This window comes from Ostrinia nubilalis, chromosome 27 (assembly GCF_963855985.1).
Source record: "Ostrinia nubilalis chromosome 27, ilOstNubi1.1, whole genome shotgun sequence".
NCBI classification, from domain to species: Eukaryota; Metazoa; Arthropoda; class Insecta; order Lepidoptera; family Crambidae; genus Ostrinia; species Ostrinia nubilalis.
Window position 1 is genome coordinate 6,580,523 of NC_087114.1, and position 18,116 is coordinate 6,598,638.

The 18,116-nt window shown below is 38.2% G+C and overlaps 3 protein-coding genes across 3 annotated transcripts; 1 reads left to right on the forward strand and 2 right to left on the reverse strand.

Annotated features, from left to right (window-relative positions):
- Window positions 1–2,950: 2,950 nt before the first annotated feature.
- LOC135084748 (keratin, type I cytoskeletal 9-like) lies at window positions 2,951–4,056 on the reverse strand. The gene is made up of 2 exons (XM_063979487.1): window positions 4,009–4,056; window positions 2,951–3,707 (listed from the first exon to the last, which is right to left on the reverse strand). Exons 1-2 carry the CDS (start codon window positions 4,054–4,056, stop codon window positions 2,967–2,969), a joined length of 789 nt encoding a protein of 262 aa, XP_063835557.1. The 3' UTR covers window positions 2,951–2,966.
- A 1,556-nt stretch (window positions 4,057–5,612) lies between these two features.
- LOC135084749 (chorion class CB protein M5H4-like) lies at window positions 5,613–6,919 on the forward strand. The gene is made up of 2 exons (XM_063979488.1): window positions 5,613–5,682; window positions 6,476–6,919. The coding sequence occupies exons 1-2, from the start codon at window positions 5,632–5,634 to the stop codon at window positions 6,917–6,919; spliced, it is 495 nt and encodes a 164-aa protein (XP_063835558.1). The 5' UTR covers window positions 5,613–5,631.
- Window positions 6,920–8,724: 1,805 nt separating this feature from the next.
- Window positions 8,725–9,556, reverse strand: LOC135085088 (chorion class CA protein ERA.1-like). The gene is made up of 2 exons (XM_063979864.1): window positions 9,455–9,556; window positions 8,725–9,070 (listed from the first exon to the last, which is right to left on the reverse strand). Exons 1-2 carry the CDS (start codon window positions 9,503–9,505, stop codon window positions 8,762–8,764), a joined length of 360 nt encoding a protein of 119 aa, XP_063835934.1. The 5' UTR covers window positions 9,506–9,556; the 3' UTR covers window positions 8,725–8,761.
- Between the last annotated feature and the right edge of the window lie 8,560 nt (window positions 9,557–18,116).

Genomic DNA, 18,116 nt, shown 5'->3' on the forward strand with positions numbered 1-18,116 from the left:
ATTCAGCAGTGGACGTCCTATGGCTGAAATGATGATGATGAGGATGACATAGAGCCATTCGCTTTGCACGGGAGGAGTCGACCCTTAACTTCGAACTCCTCCTACGTCCTTCTGATTAATTTCGTTGCGGGTCCAATGACAGTTTAACTTTCCCCGGGAGAAACTTGACCTTCACTAGTTGGGTTGTTGGCGGTCAAGCTGTAGATCCTGGCTACACAGGAGTTGCAGAGGTGGGAATAGTCCCATTACTTACCTACCTAATACCTCCTTGCTGATAAAAATTACACGCTCGTCGACAGTGTTTTAAAATTACTTTCACATTACATTGGAAATGCCATTTTAAAACAGTGTTCAGCAAGCATGTACCTAACTTTTTATTAGTAAGGGGTTATAATATTTACATAAAACATAACCTTACACTAACTACATAGTAAGTAGGTACTAGATAGTTTCTATTCTATTAATTTTTATCAAAATACATACATAATACTCGTAATACGCGTTTCAAGTAGGTACACTACGTGCGATGACATGCGGGTCGTTACTTTACAACACTTCAGGTTCAATGAAACTTAAATACAGTGTGAGTCACGTTAAAGTGTACATATGAAAATAGATGAAACTAGACCTATTTTTATCGACAAAAAAGAGGTAAAATTTTTTTTGAGATTTTTTTAAAAAATTTTATAGAATTTTTTTTCTTCCAATTACTTATTGTAAAGAAAACGTTATAACTTTTAAACTAAGCGGTATATCCTGATAAAATAAAAACAGTAATAATGCTTAATAACAGGCGATACTAAAAAAATACATAAAATACACAAAAAACGCCAACAAATATATAAAAAATGATACTTTTTGAAAAAAAAAACGCTTTTAAATTCTTGTTTTTTTGGTTATTTGATAAATTTCTCCAAAAAATGCCCCTATAACCGGTGGTTTTTATTACTTTGTATTATTTTCTATCGTATTATCTTCGTAAAACCAAAAATCGCATGTCTCTATCCCTATCACAACGTTTGCAATGATCGTTTGAACTTAGCCTCTCCGGGCGCGCCATTCAACGCTTCGTTAACAACGAAACTGAAAATGGCTCTAGATTTGTAATTTTGATAAAGACAAGTTAGATTTCAAATAAAAACAAAAGATTTCGAAGTAAAATAAGCATTTTAGTTAAAATTAAAATTGTCTCTACCTGTAGCGGAGAATAATGTTGTGGCAGGCCTTTGTTCAAACGATCATTGCAAACGTTGTGATAGAGATAGAGACATGTGATTTTTGGTTTTACGAAGGTAATACGATAGAGAATAATACAAAGTAATAAAAACCACCGGTTATAGGGGCATTTTTTGGAGAAATTTATCAAATAACCAAAAAAACACGAATTTAAAAGCGGATTTTTTTCAAAAAGTATCATTTTTTATTATTTATTGGCCTTTTTTGCGTATTTTATGTATTTTTTAGTATCGCCTGTTATTAAGCATTATTACTGTTTTTATTTTATCAGGATATACCGCTTAGTTTAAAAGTTATAACGTTTTCTTTACAATAAGTAATTGGAAGAAAAAAAATTCTATAAAAAATTAAAAAAACAACTCAAAAATTTTTTGACCTCTTTTTTGTCGATGAAAATAGGTCTAGTTTCATTTATTTTCATATGTACACTTTAACGTGACTCACACTGTATTTTAGGTACCTACTATAAACAAATTTCTTTTCTGCTCAACCTACCTACTATAAACAAATTTCTTTTCTGCTCAACCCAAAGGTAAACTGGTCGAGAATGCTTTAGTGCATTAAGTTCGCCTTATGTACAAATTTATTTAGGCATAAAAGTTTAAATAAATAAATAAATAAATATAAAAGACGTGCGAGTTGAACAAAAAATACCTACCTAGGGAAAATCTAATTCGCGAGTTTGACACACGTGGGAGTTGACGAATAGGTATGTCAAATCCGGACTTATTACAGGAAAAAATGCACTAAATAAATAAATAAATAAAATAAATAATAATTTATTTGCCTTAAATAGGTGGTTACAGAGTAGTTCTTGTTTGAAATAATGTTACTTAAGACCTATTTAGTCAAAACCAATGACATCCTACTAATGTAATATTATAAATGCGAAAGTTTGGATGTCTGGATGTTTGTTACTCTTTCACGCAAAAACTACCGAACGGATTTTGATGAAACTTTACTGTATTATTGTTAATAGCCCAGAATAACATATAGGCTATAACTTATGACGATCTGTGACAAACGAAATTTCACGCGGGTGAAGCCGCGGGCTAAAGCTAGTGCAAATATAAAGAATAGTTACAGACAGAGCAAATAATTAAATTTAATGTCAATTATAGATTATAATACTAACTACGTATTGGACTTTAGTCTACATGGGCAGAGTTGAGTTTTTCTTAATTAAAATACGTATTTTGAATTCTTGACGTATAAATACTAACAACTATTTTTCTAGTTACCAAGGTAATGACGAATATTTTTAAAAATCAATTTTTCGAGAATGTTCTTGTTTTATTTACGTTACTACAAAAGATGCATGATGTACTGTATACGTGGGATTTAGACACTGACTCAGGCAGAGTAAATAAGAACACCCACTCTTCACGTGGATGTCGTAAGAGGCGGCTAAGGGAGAAATAAAAATAATAATATGAGAATATCGGGCCTCCCCAACCCGTCTGGCTAGCGTGGGGGGTGTAGGTCAAATCTTCCATTTACCTCTAGTAACTTACAGATGCTCCTCTTGAGCCCGACGACGACGATGATGATGAGGAGCGACATGCCTTTGTTTATTTTCAAAGTTTTGAATTCGAATATCAAACCACAGATTTTTTCGTTTTTCTATGGTGTAGGTATACATTATAATTATAATATCTAATAGGATATCAAAAGAAAATACCGTATTATTTACAACTTATGCATTTATTAACAATCAACATTATTACTTTCTAGTAACGGAGGCCCAAGTTCTGGGGCAGGCCTTCACTGGTGATGGCCACATCGCCACTGCCGCAGCCGCAAGTAGCCACGCCAGAGCCAGAAGTGGGCAGGGCGCCTTCGAAGGCCACAGCGCTCAGGAACGGCAGCTGACCGTTTACAGTGAGAATTCCTTCGATGACGTTCTCAGAAGCAACTGCCAGACCGCTAGGAGCGATGGGAGAGATGCTGGTCACTGTTAAGGGGGCAGTAGCCACGGTGTAGCCAGAACCGAGAGAGCTACCGGTGACAACGCCAGAGCCGAGGGAGCCACCGCTGACCAAAGAGCCACCGGAGACGATGCCAGAGCCAAGAGAACCACCGCTGACCAAGCCAGAGCCCAGAGAGCCACCGCTGATCAAGCCAGAGCTGAGGGAGCCGCCGCTGACTAAAGAGCCACCGGAGACGATGCCAGAGCCAAGAGAGCCACCGCTGACTAAGCCAGAAGAACCGCCGCTGACAAGGCCAGAGCTGAGAGAGCCGCCGCTGACTAAAGAGCCACCGGAGACGATGCCAGAGCCAAGAGAGCCACCGCTGACCAAGCCAGTGCCAAGAGAGTTGCCGCTGACGATTCCAGATCCAAGTGAGCTTCCACTGACGATTCCAGATCCCAGTGAGCTGACTGCACCACTGCTGGCGTAGGCACTTCCAGAACCGTAGCTGACGGTTCCACCGCCAAGAGAGCTGGCGCTTAGGATTTGACCGCACGCGGACTGTAAATAAAGAAAAAGTTAATTTATTACTATGTTTGACAATGTTAAAATAATAAATTATGCTTTATTGGTGGAATAATCTTTGGGTGCACCAGCCCAAGACTGCTAGGAGTCGAAGAGGTCGCCAAAGTGGACTCCAGGTGACACTTTGGTGTCCTTTGATCACCTAAGTGATTTTATCCATGGGTGATCAAAAGACACCAGTGTCACTGATGACTTGATCACCTGGGTGATCAAAGTGGAGACCGATGAATCATCACATAGATGAAAACAAATGAAAGTAATAACTAATTTTGTTTACCTGAAGGAGAAGTGCTGAAGCACAAACAATGACGTATTTGAAGGCCATTTTGTTTTGGATACAAATATAATTTTTTATTTGTAAAGTTTGTATTGTTCTTGTCAACACAAGAATGATTATAATTAAATCAAACCCAGTCAAGGTTTTTATATTAAAACATTACGTTAGAATGATTGACACACAATGTCAAGTTCATGTATTACATAAAATACAGTCAATAGCTTACATAAGCGTTGGAATTGCTGACAATAGTGATAATGATCACGTGTAGCAATTTTTACATAATACGATGCATTCTGCTTATAGATAATTGATATTACGTACTCGTATTGATTAAGGTGGTAGATGTTAACTGATAACTAAGACAGGTGATGCCGATGGGGCCGCAAGGTTTTGGAGTGGAGGTCACGTTTCGGAAAAAGCAGCGTGGGACGTCCCACAAGGTGGACTGACGACCTCATTAAGGTAGCGGGAAGGAGCTGGATGCAGCCGGGCGATGTGGAAATCATTGGGCGAGGCCTATGTTCAGCAGTGGACGTCCTGTTTCTGAAATGATGATGATGATGAAGACTGGTGATCATCTTGTCAGATGATAGCACATCAACCTAATACTGTGTCATCTGAAGTAAATGGGAGCTAGGTATTTTCAAATCAAATATTATGGGGCACATAGGAAGTTTGAATGTCGAATAATATAGTGACAGTCCATAGATTAATCTGTGTGATACTCCATGATTTCGGGTAAAAATTCTCGTGCTGTTTTCACACAATTTGTCTCTTATAAGGACTATACCCACCTCTCGTTCTTACTTTTGCAACTTCTGTGTAGCCAAGATCTCAGCTTGACCCAACCAGTGAAAGCCAATTTTTGTCCCAAGAGAAAGTTAAACTGTCATTGGACCCTCAACCAAATTAATCAGAGGAACATGGAAAGAGTTCAATGTTAAGGACCGACATCCCTCTAGTGCTTGCTAACTAGCTATGACAGTTAAAAAACAAAGGTATAAACAACCTTCAGAAAACAATATACACAACGGACAGTAAGCATAACACTACAGACACAAAATAGATTTCTATTTTGTGCTACAGAGGACCTAAATTTAACTTCTTTTTTTATGCTAACTAGACAAGGCTGGCATTTGACCGCAATCGCACCTGGTGTTAAGTGAGATGCAGTCTCGGATGGTACATATCTGCCCTGTAACTGAGTTTCTTGTGCTACTTCTTCTCAGCACTGGCCTATTTATTGTCCCGAAGCAGTGGTAGGGTTTGGATAACACTAGAACCTGTAAAAGAGCTTTTTAAAAGCCCATTTTCAGAAAATAACTTTGATCACGTGAGGTTTCAGATAGCCAATAAAAACACAAAATATTTAAAAGTTTTCTTTGTAGTGTAGATATTAGTAAGTACCTACTACCTACAATTAATAAATTAGTTACTTAGGTCACGTAATAATTATAATTGAATACTAAGAAATTATGTCAGCAGTACTGATGAAACTTATGATAATATTCGTTGTATTATTTTGTGAAATGTTTCAAATCATTTGTATAAAAACCATAGGTGTTTCTGCAAAAATCATATTACGATTGAAGCTTGCTTTGTAAAAACAAAAACTTCAAAATGGCAGCTAAAATTGTGCTGGTTCTTTGCGCTCAAGCTCTTCTTATTCAGGTAAATATTTTGACTAGAAAAAGAAAAGTTTTTTAAAAATATTGATCCCCTACAAAATCCTAAATACGATTGACTTTTGAAAACATACAAAGTAAACTCTTGGCCTGCGTCTCACCTGATGGAAAATAGTAACCAGGTCTATGGTGGAAACGAGCTTCACCTGGAGTCCTCAACCACAGAGGAACTGGCTATCTTACCTCTAACTGCCGAAACCGAATAACACCGTTAACATTGTTGTTATGGCCACATGCTTAGATTAAGATGGTGGACATTCTTAGACTCTTAGAATAAGCTCTACAATCAACCCATGATTTTCAACCGACTTCAAAAAAGGAGGAGGTTCTCAATTCGACCCGTATGTTTTTTTTTTTTTTTTCTATGTTTGTTACGCGATAACTCCGCCAATTATGAACCGATTTGAACAAATCTTTTTTCGGCGTATAGGTAATACCTCAACGGTGGTCCCATTTAAATTTAATAATAGAAAAAACAACCCCCAAGGGTGGAAAATTGGGGATGAACTTTTTTATACGCAATATCTCCGCCGATTATAAATCAATTTGAACGATTATTTTTTTGTTGAATAGGTATTATCAAAAGGGGGGTTTCATGCGAATTTGAAGAAAATATTTCACCCCAAGGGTGGAAAATTGGGGATGAACTTTTTTATACGCAATATTTTTAATTTTTAGTTTTTTTTTGTGTTCACGCATTTGAAGTCGGTTTTATTTTTTTTAAAAGTTATAATGTGATATTTTATATGCAAAACTTAGAAAGATTTGTTTCTTTTCAGGCTGCGTTCTCCCAAATAGTAACTGGAAACTCGGCGTTTGGCAGCGGCGTTTCTAACGCATACGGGTTCGGCAGCGGCTTCGGCGCCATTTTGAACGCTGGTGCATCTGGAAGCTCTCTTGGCAGCGGCATTTCTGGCATTGGCAGCTCCGTCTCTGGACCGCAAAGTCTTACTGTAGCCTCAGGAGGGCCACTGTTCGTGACCAGTATCTCGCCTATTGGACCCAGTGGCTTGGCGGTTGCTTCAGAGCACGCGATCGAAGGAATCTTGACTGTGAGTGGCCAGTTGCCTTACTTAAGCGCTGTGGCGTTCGAAGGTGCCCTGCCAACTTCTGGCTCTGGCGTAGCCACTTGCGGTTGCGGCAATGGCGAGGTTGGCATCGTGAGCGAAGGCCTGCCTGCCATTCAGCCTGCCAACGCTGGCAGAATTGGCCGTAGATTTTAAGGTTAATAGTAATTTGTTGATTTGTGAATAAAATTGTTGAAGTTTATTTTTATGTTTTTGATTGCGTACACCTTAGGTATCCTGCAACCTCCAAGTGCAACCTTGATGCAAGGAAATAAAGAAGGAAAGAAAGACAAAAGGTTTATTACTAAATATTACTTAAAATATTTTGTCACTTTGAATTCTCTTGTCGTGGAGAAGACAAGACAGTAGTTATTTTACAATTTCTCAATAGAGAATCTTAGATAGATCTTAACATAGATACTAATGTTTGGCCAAAAAACGTTTCCCAAATTATCACATCGCAAACAACGTTTCGCAAATTTTCATTTGGCAAATTCTCATTAGGCAAAACAACTTATTGCAAACTTTTAATTCGCAAATGTCGTTTTTGGCATATTATTGTTTAGCAAATTATTGTTTGGCAAAGTATGTTTTGCCAAATGTTACATTTGGCAAAAATATTTCACGGTCAACTATTTACAAAATAATTTGATTGGTGCATAGAATGGAATACAAAGTAGTTAGTATAAATTTTTTTCTAAATTAATTTTCTTATTTCATTCTTTTTATCTAAATTTCCAAATGATTCATTAACAATAGAGGTGATTCTAGGGTCAAGGGTTAGGTCTAGGATTAAGGGTCACTGTTCTAACCTAACCTAACCTACGCTATTTTCTGCAATACCTACTTTTTTGCAACCATACTATTTTCTGCAATCTCTTTGTTTTACATAAAATTATTGTGAAAACCATGATCATGTGCCATATGCTTTGATTTGTGGGTAACGGTGGGTAAGTATGTGAAGTGTCAATTTGACCAACAAATTATTTGGGATATAATATTTGGCAAAATAAACATTTGCTATATAAACATTTTTGCCACGTAAAATTTTTCCAAATGATAATTTGACCAAATGAATTAGTTGCGAAAAGTACAGTTGCTAAAAGTTCATCTGGGAAATGAAACTTTGGCGATAAGTTGTTTGCGAAGTGAAATTTGGCGAAAAGTAATTCCAAACGGAAGGATACCGTGTGTTGTTTTTCGCTATTAATCTACTCGTACTGTGAAATCGCTTGCTACATAATTTTGATAAAGGCCCAGAACAGACGGTGAAACGCTACTGAACGAAACTGCAACTGCTAGTTACTTTTGAGTTGCATCTAAGTTTCTGCCATAGCGTCCGTTGAGAGACCACATAAATGACGCAACCAGTTTGAAAGTTTCAAACTGGTTGCGTTTCACCGTCTGTTCTGGGCCTAAGGTGTAGAGTTAGGCCTGTAGAGTTAGAAGCTCTACAGGCAACACATGGGATCTAATAACTTTTCACTACATGTTTTTGTTGGGATTTTGTTTTTTATGTTATATTCTAAATCAACATAACCTGTGTTAACTAGCAGTGGAAATAATTTAAGGCAAATGTGTTAATTATTTTCTTTGTTTATTTATGTTTTAAAGAATGTTGCTGTTTATTTCCTTAATAAATAAAATAAATATGATTAAAAACAATGGTGTATGTTCAAAGATTTTGATGAAATAAATCGAATAATACTCTCATATCATAATACATATATTTAACCGCCTCTGTGGTCTAGTGGTAAGACCACCTGCTTCAGTTTTTTCTGTTCGGTTTGCTTGGTGGTAGGGCTTGTTCTAAGTCCGCCTGGCTATCTACCACCATCTTACCTAAGTCTGTCGCCATAACAACAATGTTAACAGCATTGTTATGTTCCGGCAGTTAGAGGTAAGATAGCCAAGATAGCAGTTAGAGGTAAGGTGTTTAAATGAAATGATTATGTAGATACCCAAAAATCAACAATTTATTTACTATTCAACAAAATCTTATAGAGCATTAGCACATCCACAGTTTCCAGCGATGGACACGACGCCACTGGCTGGGATGCTGCCACTGAAGGACACCGTGCCAATGACTGGCACTTGGCCTGTGACAATAGTTTGGCCGGTCGCTTGCACCTCGCCCGCTACGGTAATCTCGCCAGTGCCAGTGCCGCCGTACGGGCCAGCGACTGGCAGGGCGGCAACGGCGGCGACGTCTGAGGGCGCGTAGCCGCCAGTGAAGCCGCTGTTAACGCTGCCTGCGGACCAGCCACCGGCGTTGTTAATGCCAGTGATGACTTGGGTGTAAGCCATCTGCAAAAGAAAGGTTATTGTCAACATCGTCAGGTCATTTAGTCTCCACTGCAGGAAAACAACCCTCTTTTATTTACTAAAGAAGCAAATAGAGGATTTAGTTTCTCACGCTCGAGCGCTCGCCAGACGGGCTGGGGAGACATGCATTTATAAATAGCTGTTTTTTTGACAAACTATTAATACAAATTACTTAGTAAGTTTCGTTTCGTTTGTTTAGTAAATTTCGTACTGGCAAATTCCATACCGCCTGTGTTCATCAAAAATAATGTAGGATTGTAATGGTGAAGGAATTTTTCGAATAGGCCCCGAAGTTTCGAAGCCTGTTCAATACAAACCAACAGTTTATTTATCTCTATTAATAATATTGTAGTTAAAGTATTTTACCTGGAGAAGACAAGCTTGAATACAGATGAAAAGGACCTTGAAAGGAGACATTTTGTTGATTTTTTTAGAAAAACTAAAACACACACTTGAAGAATTGATGTTAGAATGGTGAAAAAAATACTTAACAGTAATTTATATCAACGCTTTCTCGACGTTATGAAATATTTACCTAATGATTAATTAATAAGTAGTATACTAGGGTGTTATGAAATTAAAAATTGTGTCAGTTGTATGATGTATGTAATATTGATAAGGATAAATGAGTCAGTTTATTAGATTGGCAAGAGATAATTTACAAGAAGGATTAAATCTTTGTGCGATGTTACGTACAATCTGGTTGAGTTAACTGCGCACCTGGCTGCCGTGACGTCACATCGGCGTTCTAGTAGGTACGGATGGAGCGAATGCGGGGCGGTGCGCGGGTAAGTGCGAGGGAGAGTGCATTCCCGCGATTCAAAATCAAATCAAAATTTTCTTTATTTGTTTAGACTAATTAAATTAGTTCTTGCAAATCGTCAAATGCTCTTAAGGAGCCTATACATGTCTCATTCTTTTTTGCCCTAGGTGCGCAGTTGGCTCGATGGAGTATATTCAAGTATATTAAATTTTCAAGATTTTTTAAATAACTGAGTTGTCCGAATCCTCATATTAAGGTCAGTTAGTCTCCACTGCAGGATTATGATCCTCTCTAATTTACCAGAGGCAAATGGATGATTGCGGCGTGGGACGTCCACCCACAAGGTGGACCGACGACATCATAAAGGTAGCATGAAGGCGCTGGACGCAGGCTGCTACCAACCGGGCAACATGGAAAGCATTGAAGGAAGCCTATATTCAGCAGTGGACGTCCTATGGCTGAGATGATGATGATGATGATGAAATTGAGGATGTCCCACAGGTGTCATGGAAAAACAAAAAATAACTTTATTTGCTTATCAATACGGTACATACTCGTACCTAAATGTAATACATAGTCTAACATACATAGAGGCTTGTACGTAATGATATTGTTGTGTGAAACTACCTGATTAATTATGAAACCATTTTACAATATGACTTTTTTCAAGAAAATTACATAAACATTTCTCATGAAAGTAATAATATACTGATGTCAAATTTATTTGTAAAGACAAGGTATCTACCTACCTTGATTTAATATGCACCTTATATTTGTGTTATTAGAATCATCTTTGCTCAAATCAACACTGAAGTTCTGCCTACATTTCTAGTAATTTGGAAACTCGGCCAAACAAAATTTGTCAATTACTTCAGATAGTTACACTCTTTCGTTATGTAACGAGTCGATAGCAAACAATGTTTTGTATAAATATTGTGTTCAAAATGATTCATTTAATTAAATAAACAAAAATGGCAGCTAAAGCTCTTCTTGTTATTTGCGCTCAGGCTCTTCTCATCCAGGTAAGAAAATGATTATTACTTATAGATCGTTTGATCCACGAAGACGCGACCCACCAATTTTTGGTCGAGGGAAGCGTGGGGTGCGGGTAGTTTGATCCGAGCAATCCGAGCGTCATTATTGTAGTGTGCGTGTGCACTCATGGATAATTAAAATTTAACGTGTACCGATAACACTCAAACATTAACGGAAGAATGGTGGGGCGCGTCTTCGTGGATGAAACGATCTATACCTAATGGGTTCTTCAGCATTATGATCATCCATCATCATCAGATCATTAAATCTCTAAGCAGGAGCAAGACTCTCTAATTTACCAGAGACAAATTGAGGATTTGGTCGACACTCCACGCTTTATTAATGTAATTAAAGAAATTAATGTTGATTCAAGCCTTAAAATATTGATGGATGCATCATCAGGTCAATTAGTTGCAGTGGAGACTGCAAGAATACAGCCCTTTGTAATTTACCAGAGGCCAGTGGAGGATTCAGCTTACACTTCTCCAAAGGCAGGAGGCAAAATTATTAATATTTTTCATGTTTTCAGGTATCGATTGCCCAATCGATTTCAAGACTTTCTGGAAACTCCCTCGTCGACAACATTGTGATCGGCAGTGCCGCACCAAGCTATGGCACCATCAACTTAGGCGGCAGTGGCTTAGCTAGCGGATTTGGCAGTAGTAGCTTATACAGCGGCAGTTTGCTTGGCAGCAGTGGCTTATCCAGCGGCATAGTTGGCCTCGCCAATTCTGGTTCAAACTTGATCAACGTTGGAGGATCTGGTCTTACCGTAGCTTCTGGTGGACCTTTGATCGTGACTGCTATTTCGCCAATCGGCCCGAGTGGTTTGGCTGTTGCCACTGAGAATGCTATCGAAGGAATCTTGACTGTGAACGGCCAGTTGCCTTACTTGAGCGCTGTGGCGTTCGAAGGTGGCCTGCCAACGACTGGCTCTGGCGTGGCCACTTGCGGTTGTGGCAGTGGCACCGTTGGCATCACCAGCGAAGGCTTCGCTAGAGGCCGAGGTATATTGTATTAAGTTTTGTTGATTATTGTATCATGTAAATAAATGTTTGATTTTCTCTTTATGTTTTTGTTTCTGTTTGTCATCCGGTAGATAGGGAATATCGTAATGTGCTTTGTGTGAAGGTGTGAAGCAAATTCAAGGTGAATTCGTATCAATATTTCAACATAATGTAGTTTGTTTTTTGTTCGCTAACTTGTAAGGGTTTGTCCACACAGGACGGATCTATGTCAAAACAACACTGTATCATCACTGGGCATCAGGCAGGTATACACCAGAAACCTTCTCATAAACATTTGTTCAAGTAGGTACTAGAATTCGACAACTGAAAAAATACCTCCAGAGGTCTGCAAAACTTAATACTTCCAAACATTTCTGTTCTAATTCAATACAATTTCTGATCAATACCTAACGAAATAACCCTGGCCCCCGACCCACCCTGAGCAGGCATACCTTACCGCTTGGGTGGGTCCGGCTGGGAAAAATATTGTGAACAACATACTAGCATAAAGTGTTAAATCATAAGTTCGTTAGGAACAGTAATAAATAAGAATAGTGTGGCTAAGCTGGAGTAAAAAAAAATTGAAATAACTTTTATTAATAAATTTATGGGAAATCAGTATTTCTTTGTTTAACATTAAAATGTGCATTGCCTTGAAAGTGCAGCTATCGCATTGTGTGACTTGAACCTAATCGTTTCTTAGAAACCTATAAAAGGACCAAACGTGCACAAATATGTCACTATTTATTGTGCAACATGGAGAAGAGATTTTACTTCGTTTTCGCGCTGGTCTTGTTTAAGGTAAATTGCATTTCATATCATATTTTTATAAAATTTGGCTTCTTTTTCTATTGTAAGAACTAAGCACGATTATAACACTGGTGTCACGTCAGATTTAATTCTAATGCCAGCGTAGGGGGTGTAGACCAAATCCTCCATTTCCTCTAGTAAATTAAGAAAGAGGCATGCAGTGGATTAAATGATGATTAAAGTTTGAAATCTTACTTACAACCCGGTTAACTGCGCACCTCGCTAGAATGCGACTCTCCCTCGCATTCACCCGCACAGCGCACACCCTACCGCGTTCGCCCCGTCAGTACCAGGGCGTCGATGTGACGTCATGGCTGCCATGTACGCAGTTAACCTGACCGGGTTGTATTTTTGCATTTCATGGGTAAGACTGGCATTGTGTGTTGTCCCCCAGTTTATTGAAATGGTGGATTGTAAAGTCTTGCACCAGAATAAGTCGGTTGTGTCTCAGGAGGATTTGATGTGTGCTGCTGACAACGCCACTCTTGTGGCGGAGTTTTGGGCTGACACTGTGTAGGTTTGTTGTCGACACGAAAAGAAGAAGAACTCGGTTGTGTAACTACCTAGACCGCGGGAGTAAAAAGTACTTAGGTAGTTAAGTATTTCCGAAGAATGAAGTGTACTAAGTCCAAAAAACTAGTATCTATCCTCGTTACTGTATCCAAATATTTTTTCAGGCGGTGCTTGCCCAAAGGCTCGGAATAAATCCTGCATTATCTGCTAGAATTGGCACATTGAATTCTGGGATTGGCACATTGAATTCTGGGATTGGTACATTAAATTCTGGGATTGGCGCATTTAATTCTGGGATTGGCGCATTGAATTCTAGGATTGGCGGATTAAATTCTAGGACTGGCGGATTAAATTCTGGGATTGTCGCATTGAATTCTGGCGTTGTAGGATTTGGCAGTGCCAGCTCTGGGTCTGTTCTGAAGGCTGGCTCTCCATTGACGATCTTCAGCGTGTCTCCAATCACTCCATCTGGATTGAGAGCGGTGTCTGATATAGCTTATGGGGCTTCTTGCGGTTGTGGCGATAAGCAAGTTAAAATTTTGAATAACCCTAACCTTCCAGACAGCCGTATTTTCTATTAGTAAACGTAGTGTTTAGTGAGAGTTAAGCAGATGTAAAAGTAAAAAAAAAAACAAAATAAAGAATGAATATAAATCTATGCTGGTTTTATTATACTCAAAATAAAAACAAATTCATATTAGTATGAAAGCCCTTTTTCAGGGCTCATAAAATACGTCTCGAATATTTAATTGCCCTTCACTTCATCAGTGGGCTGAGTGTGAGTTTATAGCAAACTAGTGAGCGCGTTAGAAAAATGTATGAAAATTTTAGTTCTTGAACTTTTCCGCTAGAGGCGCTGTACAGTCCGTCATACATTTACACAATGTCTTTTTTTACGTGAGCGCGTTTGATGTAAACTCACACTGGCTGGTGTTGAAAAGTATTTATTTTAACCATTAGCGTAGTTAGCCCCAGTTTCTATTAGATCGGAGCCGGTTCGAAATTCTAGTGGTAATTTTTATGGAAACCGGGCCGAGTGTTTCCATCTGTCCGGTAGATGTTGATGTATGATGATGTACCTATGTATGAACACCTACTTCCGACATCTGAAGTTCGACACAAAAAGTCAATTTCGATTTTTAACTTTATTGCTATTTACATTCTTCGACCCTATATTCATCATGTTTAATTTTTTTTAGACTCGTAATTTGACCATATCCAAGAAGTTTTTATCGTTAAGTCAATATTGACAAATATTGCTCAGCAAAACAGCACATACTCGTAAGTTAAGCTTTAGTCACGTGGTAACATGTGCAGTGAGTTTATATTGCAACAATATTAACAATGGTACCAAAATTTGGTGATGACAAAATATTGTGATTGCCTTTAACATTATGAATCATTCCCTTTGTTGTGACCCAAATGTTTAACTTTTGCAATAAAGGACATTGTCAGAAACCGCCTAAAAAACCGCCCAAAAACATTAACCCATCATAATTATTTTCTATTTTTTTTAATACATTAAGCACCCTTTCATTCTAATGGACACTTAAGCATTGAAAAATTAAATAAATAAGTCTTTTAACGTTTATTCTATAATACTATTACAACTTCCGGACGTTTTGGTGCGTGGCATGGTCTAAAACCTATCAAGTTCCATAATTTTTGCCGATAAAATCTGTACGAGGCATTACCGTACTTTATTGCTGGGAGTCCATGTATAGTGATGTTCCTGCGGCCATCATAGACAATAAAATATCGATTTTGAAAATAAAATAAATCGATTAAACTGCTTTGAAGACTAGATTTGCGTTAAAAGCTAAAAAGTTATTGACAGTTTGACACTATTACAAGAAGATATCTAAAGTGTCCAACTGGTCGAAGGTCGTAAATAAAATAAAAATAATTAGGACCATAAACTGATATTCATGGTATCATAACTGTAAAAGTGTCAGAATCCGATGTTGAATCCAATGCCAGTTGAAGTGTGAGAAACATATATATTTTTTTTTTATGTGACAGGAGGCAAATGAGCAGACGGATCACCTGATATCAACCTAGTATAGTTGCCAGTCTCTCATAATCTATGCCAATGAGGGTTTTCGCGATTGAAAAATCCGCCAGATGGCAATACGTAGACGTGAGGTCCAAATGCTGCATGATTGGTTATTTTTGACATGACATTGACAGATATCCACCAATCATGCAGCATTTGGACCTCGCGTCTACGTATTGCCATCTCGCGGATTTTTCAATCGCGAAAACCCTCATTCATAGCACATGTATAATAATAGACCAAATGAACTTTTATAGATTGTGAAAGAGAAGATAAAGATTTTATTATTTTATTAAAATCTTGCCACGAGGTAGTTTTTCAGTAGAAACCAGGATTGGATAATCGCTACAGGCAAGTATCAGAACATTTTATAAATATTTTTAATCGATTATATCCATGTGAATCGTTTTAATAAATTGTCATTTTACTTTTTCAATTAAAACTTTTTCAATCCCTAGTCTTGTCAAACTGTCATAATGTCAACAAATTATAAATGTCACGTCAGTTGACTCAATTTCAGTCTTCTGTGCGTTTAATGTATTTTTATTTCAATGAAATAGTGCTAAAGGGTTAGTACTAAAACTGAAAGCCTTTTTTCAGAAAGAAAACCAATGTGGTGCCCTTATTATTCATGCTGTTTGAAAGTTACAAGTCAGTGATACAGAGTTGCCGACATTATAACTCCGTAGTGATACCATACCAAAGAAGAAGTTTTCCTAAACACTTGTGTTGTTTTTATATGTGATCGAATAAAAAGGATTAATTCTACTGCTCAAATGGAATAACTTATCCCAAGAGACCGAATATAAAAAAACCTCTCCATAGAAATTATCACCATCACGAGGATGTGAATTTTTTTGAGAATTTGATATTGGTCCTGTAAGAAAAGTAGTTGTATTTCAGTAGTAGAATCAACCCTTCTTGTTTCATCAGCAAGAGTAACTATAAAAACGCCCTGTAGGTAGGTATTATTAAGCTGAAGAGTTTGTTTAGTGTCAAAGACTGTCACACAGTGTAACTTAAATTGGCATATTATGATAATGAACATAAAAACTTAAATAAATATTTATGTTAATATTTTTTCTATTTATTTATTTTCCCAAAGCTTCACAGTGACAGCTGAAACAGCAATACTGTTAACAAAACAGTAAAACTAAACTTGGAACAAACTGTTACAAATATGAGGGGTTTAATATTTTACAAATTAAAATAAAACCGCATGTTGCTTTACTTTCTCGTATAGGTAATAAATGTAATTAATGGCTAGATTATTAATGTTACTTTGTTACCCTCAATAGTGAGGAAATCTTATAAAATGGTAACCCTGATTTTTATTGTCATTCAAGTGCTCTTTCTTCGCATAGGCTTCTGTGATTTGGCCAAGGGCCACACACATTGCGATAACATTATGCGACATTGATTTGACAGCAGCGGAGTGAAGTCTTGCGACTATGCAAAATGATACCCTGTAATCGTAGCGCATACAGACATAGACGGGGCGGGGCACATAGCTCGTAGAGCTGATGGCCGCTGGGGCAGGAAAGTTCTTGAGTGGCGACCACGAGCCGAAAGACGTAGCGTGGGCAGGCCTCCCACTAGGTGGACCGACGATCTGGTGAAGGTCGCGGGAGGTGCCTGTATGCGAGCGGTGCAGGATCGGTCTTCGTGGAAATCCTTGGGGGAGGCCTTTGTCCAGCAGTGGACGTCTTTTCGGCTGAAACGAACGAACGAACGATACGTATTACCACTATTTACCAGACATTTAGCATACTATTTATTGCATACTCGCCGGATTACACGTATGAGCACGCGCGTAACAGCTTCGGCCTTGCATTATTATAAGATCTTGTTCCGCCCTTTTACGAACTTCCTCCGTGAGGATATCCCCGCCGAATTCTATGATGAACCTATCAAAAGTCATATTCTGCAATGTCAACCCACCACAAGGTGGACCGACGACCTGATAAAGGTAGCGGGAAGGCGCTGGATGCAGGCCGCTACCAACCGTGCGATGTGGAAGTCATTGGGGGAGGCCTATGTTCAGTAGTGGACGTCCTGTGGCTGAAATGATGATGATGATGAAGAAATGAATGAAAATGACAAATCTTCGAACGTGTATAATACCGTGCCAAAGTAATCATATAATTTTGGCACCTTAATAACTATTGCCGTTTTTGTTGTAAAGATCATGCAGCGCTACTTGCGGATATTATTGGAAAGAAAACTATGTGGGCTCTAGATCTGAAGCCGCTTTAACGAACACGAAGTGCTCATACAATGCGGCGTATTTTCTTCCAGTCTTTAGTCAGGACTTTAGTCGAATTAAAACCCCGGTTGAACGTGATATAGCCGCACTAGAATACGATGCTTTTTTGCATAATCGCAAGACTTCGTTCCGGTGTCGACCGAATGTTATCATGATGTATGTGGCCCAGGGGTTACCGTAGCCGCTAAGGTTTGAAACTTCTTGCTTAAAATATTGTAGTCTTTGGCATAGACTACGATGGTAGTCATGGAGATAGGAGTTTGTTATCTCGTGTCAGATGTAAATGGTGAAAAGAAAACTCATGATTCGTGGTATTTTTATGTAATATGTAGGTATTTTATAAAAGTGGAACCCCGAGTGATCTCCAAAACCCATTCTATTATTATATACGATTCGGCTTCAATATCTATAATACAATAGGAGTTTATTTCATGTGTCAGATGACAAGGGTGGAAACAACCTACGATTCATGTTGTTTATTTACGTGCAATATGTGGGCATATTGTAAAAGTGGAATGCCGAGTTGTATTTCTAAAACTTGTTCTATTATTTTATACTATTTGGCTGCGACTCGGCGT

What these genes read in the sequence shown, in the direction of transcription:
- LOC135084748 (XM_063979487.1), bottom strand. Translation starts at nt 4,056, where the DNA reads ATGGCCTTCAAATACGTCATTGTTTGTGCTTCAGCACTTCTCCTTCAG. An exon ending in CTTCAGCACTTCTCCTTCAG is followed by an intron (nt 3,708 to 4,008) that starts GTAAACAAAATT and finishes CTTTATTTACAG; the next exon opens with TCCGCGTGCGGTCAAATCCT.
- LOC135084749 (XM_063979488.1), top strand. Translation starts at nt 5,632, where the DNA reads ATGGCAGCTAAAATTGTGCTGGTTCTTTGCGCTCAAGCTCTTCTTATT. An exon ending in CTCAAGCTCTTCTTATTCAG is followed by an intron (nt 5,683 to 6,475) that starts GTAAATATTTTG and finishes GTTTCTTTTCAG; the next exon opens with GCTGCGTTCTCCCAAATAGT.
- LOC135085088 (XM_063979864.1), bottom strand. Translation starts at nt 9,505, where the DNA reads ATGTCTCCTTTCAAGGTCCTTTTCATCTGTATTCAAGCTTGTCTTCTC. An exon ending in TTCAAGCTTGTCTTCTCCAG is followed by an intron (nt 9,071 to 9,454) that starts GTAAAATACTTT and finishes TTTCTTTTGCAG; the next exon opens with ATGGCTTACACCCAAGTCAT.